Raw genomic sequence first — 4,022 nt, forward strand, 5'->3', positions numbered from 1 at the left:
TGGTTAACCCCTTGCACGGTGCATACCGCCATTAGTGGAAAGGCATAGTGTGCAGCTGAAGACGCCAAACAGAATTCAATACGGTGAATAATTTACCGGAAACTCAATATTATAGTGACTTGTCAACCACAAGCTGAAATGGATGACCTAGTGGAATCCTTCTACCCCTGCACAACTGTAACATTGCTGGTAATTATTTATATGTGGCTAAAACCAGGGATCTCTAAAACTAACTCCTACCTCATCAGTCGTTGACCTACAATTACCTTTTTAATACATACTTCGTTATCCATCGAGCACTATGATTGGGGATCCAGTGTCTGTGATTATCGATACGCGAGAACGAAGCTTGCTGGAGAGCTTCAATAAGTCCTACCATTCAAGCTATGGACTAGGTACCATGTCTGGAAACATATACGATACCGCATGGATTGCAATGGTCAGAAAGCCAATCTACGGAAAGTCTGTCTGGGCGTTTCCAGTTGCCTTTAAGGCCCTCCTAGAGCAACAAAACCCGTGCGGTAGTTGGGGCGGGACTTCCTCTAAATTGGACTCCATTACTAGTACCTTAGCAGGGCTTCTGGCACTGCAGAAGCATGCAGGCGATGCCTGTGAAATAAGCCCTCACGACCTTACCTCGAGGATCCTCAAAGCTAAGGAGTTTTTGAATACAGCTTTGGAAGGCCTCAACGACTTACTCTTAAACTGTATTTTGCCTGTTGGTCTGGAGCTTCGAATACCGGCATTGTTGGATCTGCTCGAAGCGGAAGGACATATATTTCACTTTGATCGGACCTACTTGACCAAGGTCCAGTTGAAGAAATTGTCAAAGATCAACTTGGATACCATTTTTAGCGGCCCACAATCTTCTCTTCTGCACTCCTTGGAAGCTTTGGTTGGGAAGATAGACTTCAAAGGGCTGGCCCGTTATAAAGTCCTTGGTAGTATGCTAGCATCTCCATCCGCAACAGCAGCGTACCTGATGTATAATCCCGTGTGGGATGACGAAGCCGAGGAATATATTCAGTGTGCAATCTCCAATGGAGCTGGCCATGGATCAGGACTTGTGGCTGCAGGATATCCTACGACGGTATTTGAATGGGCGTGGGTATGTTTCATCCAAGTTCTTAGCAGTGATAAGTATTCTAATCCAACAAGGTGATAACAAACTTGATGCGCCATGGTATTGAACCGAGCAGCAGACTTAAGGAAGTTGGCAAGCAGATCGAAAGCGAAATCAAGTTACATGGGGTAGTGGGCTTCGGTATAGTGTCTTTAGTCTAAAAGTTGGTTTATTTTGCTAACAATCTGCGAATAGTCCCAAAAGCATGTCCTGATGCTGATGACACGGCCAAGTCTCTAGCAGCTCTTGCGCTTCAGGGAGCACACTACTCGCCACAGGAGTTAATCGATCGATTTGAACGAGAAAGTTATTTTACAACATATCTATATGAGACACACACTAGTATAAGTACTAATGCTAACGTTCTCACTGCTCTGGTCTTGGTTTCGAACGATGGCCGCTACCAGCCACAAATCGAAAAATGCATTCGCTATCTATGCGAGGCATGGTTTCACTGTGACCGAATGGTAAAGGACAAATGGGTATGCCAAACTATATTTATAGAAATATGGATGTTGTACTAAAGTCCCTAGAATATCTCACCTTATTATCCAACGATGCTGATGTGCGAAGCCTTGATGTCTTACATCCAGCGCTGGAGTGAAGGAGCTCTACCCGCATTACCCGACGATCTTATGAAATTCAGTGTTCCAATCACGTTATTTCAGTCGTTAATCCGAACATTGCGCACTCAAAACCCTGACGGATCCTGGGGTAGCTCAGACTCTGCTGAAGAGACTGCCTATGCTCTTCTGATACTGAAAAGTGTGGCATCTTTTAGTTTCACTGACATGATATCAGCGGAGGTTAAAAATGCCATGAGTAAAGGTATCCAGTTTATTCTTTCGAAAGGCCAACGGTCAGATATAGACGATCAACTTTGGCTGGACAAAACCTTATATTCTATACCGACTGTGTCAGATTCCTACATCATGGCTGCTGTGAAAACCGAGGATACTGTGGCCAACCTTGCCGAAATACCACTCAAGCTTGTCGACATGTCAACAACAGTGATTGAGAAGATGACACAGTACTTTTCTCGACTGCCATCTCAGATAGAAACTCCAAAGTGGGTTATACAAGCTTCGGTGATAGAGGCAATGCTTTTTAACTACAGGCTAAAAGCGCTGGATGTATTTTCTACCCAAAAGGCCCTCGGAGAGAAATACATTAAGTTTGCCGCCTGTTTCTGGACATTGGCAAACAATTCAAGCCCTGAGTATCTCATGAGTACATGGACAATCTACAGCATGGTAGAACTTTCCATTGGCATATTCCAAGAAGACGAATTGATGGAAAAGTCGTTGACGAACCTACCAGACTGTGCCACAGGCATTATAGCTGACTATATCGATTCTCTTTGCAACGAGACAGCTGCGTGTGAAGATAATTCTCTCGGGGAATCTTCATATGGAAAGAGTTTATCTAATATTGACGAGGAAACCCTCACTCGCCTTGAAAATATACAAAAAAACATAGGAGTCTGGTTCCGCTTTGTTTTGAGTGACAATCTCAAGGGAACTCCTAGTTCTTATGAAAAACATGATCTTCAACAAGAACTGAGGATGGCGATTTTGGCTGCTATGCAACAAGCCAAAGCATATAGACCACTCAACAGCAGTCTTACACATTCTGACGCAGAGGGTGTTACAATAAGTACCGGTCAGACGTTCTGCACGTGGCTACATACATCTGCTGTCCATGATGTTAAGAGTGGGCTAGTCTCCAAATCCCTTATATGTAAGATTGGGGATGGTAGAGATGTCTTTCCTACAGCAAAAGAGAAGTACCTTGCCGAAAAACTATGGAGGCAAATATCCATCGAAGGAAGGCTTTGGAATGATGTCGGCAGTATTGAACGAGACCGGCTCGCATCGAATCTCAACTCTGTCAACTTTCCCGAGTTCTCGCTTCCTCAAAGTCTCAAGCTGGATGGTGATGTGAAGACGCAGTTGATTAAGCTGGCAGAATATGAACACAAGTGCACTCTAGCATACTTGGACGATTTGGCACAGATTTTGGAAAATTCTGGTCGTCGAAGACTCTCGTTGTACCTGCAGATGTATTACCTTTGTTGCACGATCTATTCTGAAACGTGTGTCAAGTATGCCTTCGGCTCCACCACGGCGACGTGAGCCGCAAATATATTAAGGGAGGATTTGGCCTCTTTTGCAATGGGTTTTGTTCCCATATTATAGGTTTTACAATTTTTAGCGCAAGGCACTTACCTGTGACTCTTTTGGTTTATTATTCTCTTTGTAAATATGCATTGTAATAGAATAGCATCAGTAGACTGTATGAAGAAAGTACCTTCAATATCGTCCATGGATGCATGAATTATACAGGCTATGGGCTTTCCCATGTTCAGTCTTCTTCAGTGCCCAAGCCCAACCCCTAGGGCCATTGGGGGCCCATCGTGGGCCTAGGGCTTGAGCTTGGGCCTTGGGCCTGGAGTTTGGGCCCATTCATGAGCCCTGAAAAAGACTATCCATGATGACAATCCCGATAAGAGAGCAAACAATACATCACATCGAGGAATCAGGTCAAAATGGTAAGTGATGAAGAGGTGCGTAGCCTATTGGCCTGGTCACAGGATTCTCCACTACTTTGATCATCCTTCCGCGAAAAGTGAATCTTCGCATATTGTTATGGCTCGTGGCTGCGTTTAAGTGGGCTACCGTCAAGGACATAGACTTGAGCCATGATATCAAAAACTTTGTTACCATTTCAAAAAGCAGCAACACTTCCGATTGGATTTATACCATGATGGGACGCTTTTCCTAATAGTTGCCTTATGATTTGCCTCATGGAACGATACTAGCTCGGACGCTTGCATATGGGACATGACCATATACATGCAGCATATGCATTAGTGCCTAATGTATGAAGCGGCGTGTTG

General features: G+C 44.3%; 1 protein-coding gene across 1 annotated transcript; it reads left to right on the forward strand.

Annotated features, from left to right (window-relative positions):
- Positions 1–301: 301 nt before the first annotated feature.
- Positions 302–3,258, forward strand: ANOM_011571 (terpene synthase family protein; the record flags this gene model as incomplete). Its single annotated transcript, XM_015556827.1, has 4 exons — positions 302–1,108; positions 1,159–1,264; positions 1,319–1,605; positions 1,657–3,258. 4 exons carry the CDS (start codon positions 302–304, stop codon positions 3,256–3,258), a joined length of 2,802 nt encoding a protein of 933 aa, XP_015401328.1.
- Positions 3,259–4,022: the final 764 nt, after the last annotated feature.

Source organism: Aspergillus nomiae (assembly GCF_001204775.2).
Source record: "Aspergillus nomiae NRRL 13137 chromosome Unknown contig00613, whole genome shotgun sequence".
Classification (NCBI taxonomy): Eukaryota; Fungi; Ascomycota; class Eurotiomycetes; order Eurotiales; family Aspergillaceae; genus Aspergillus; species Aspergillus nomiae.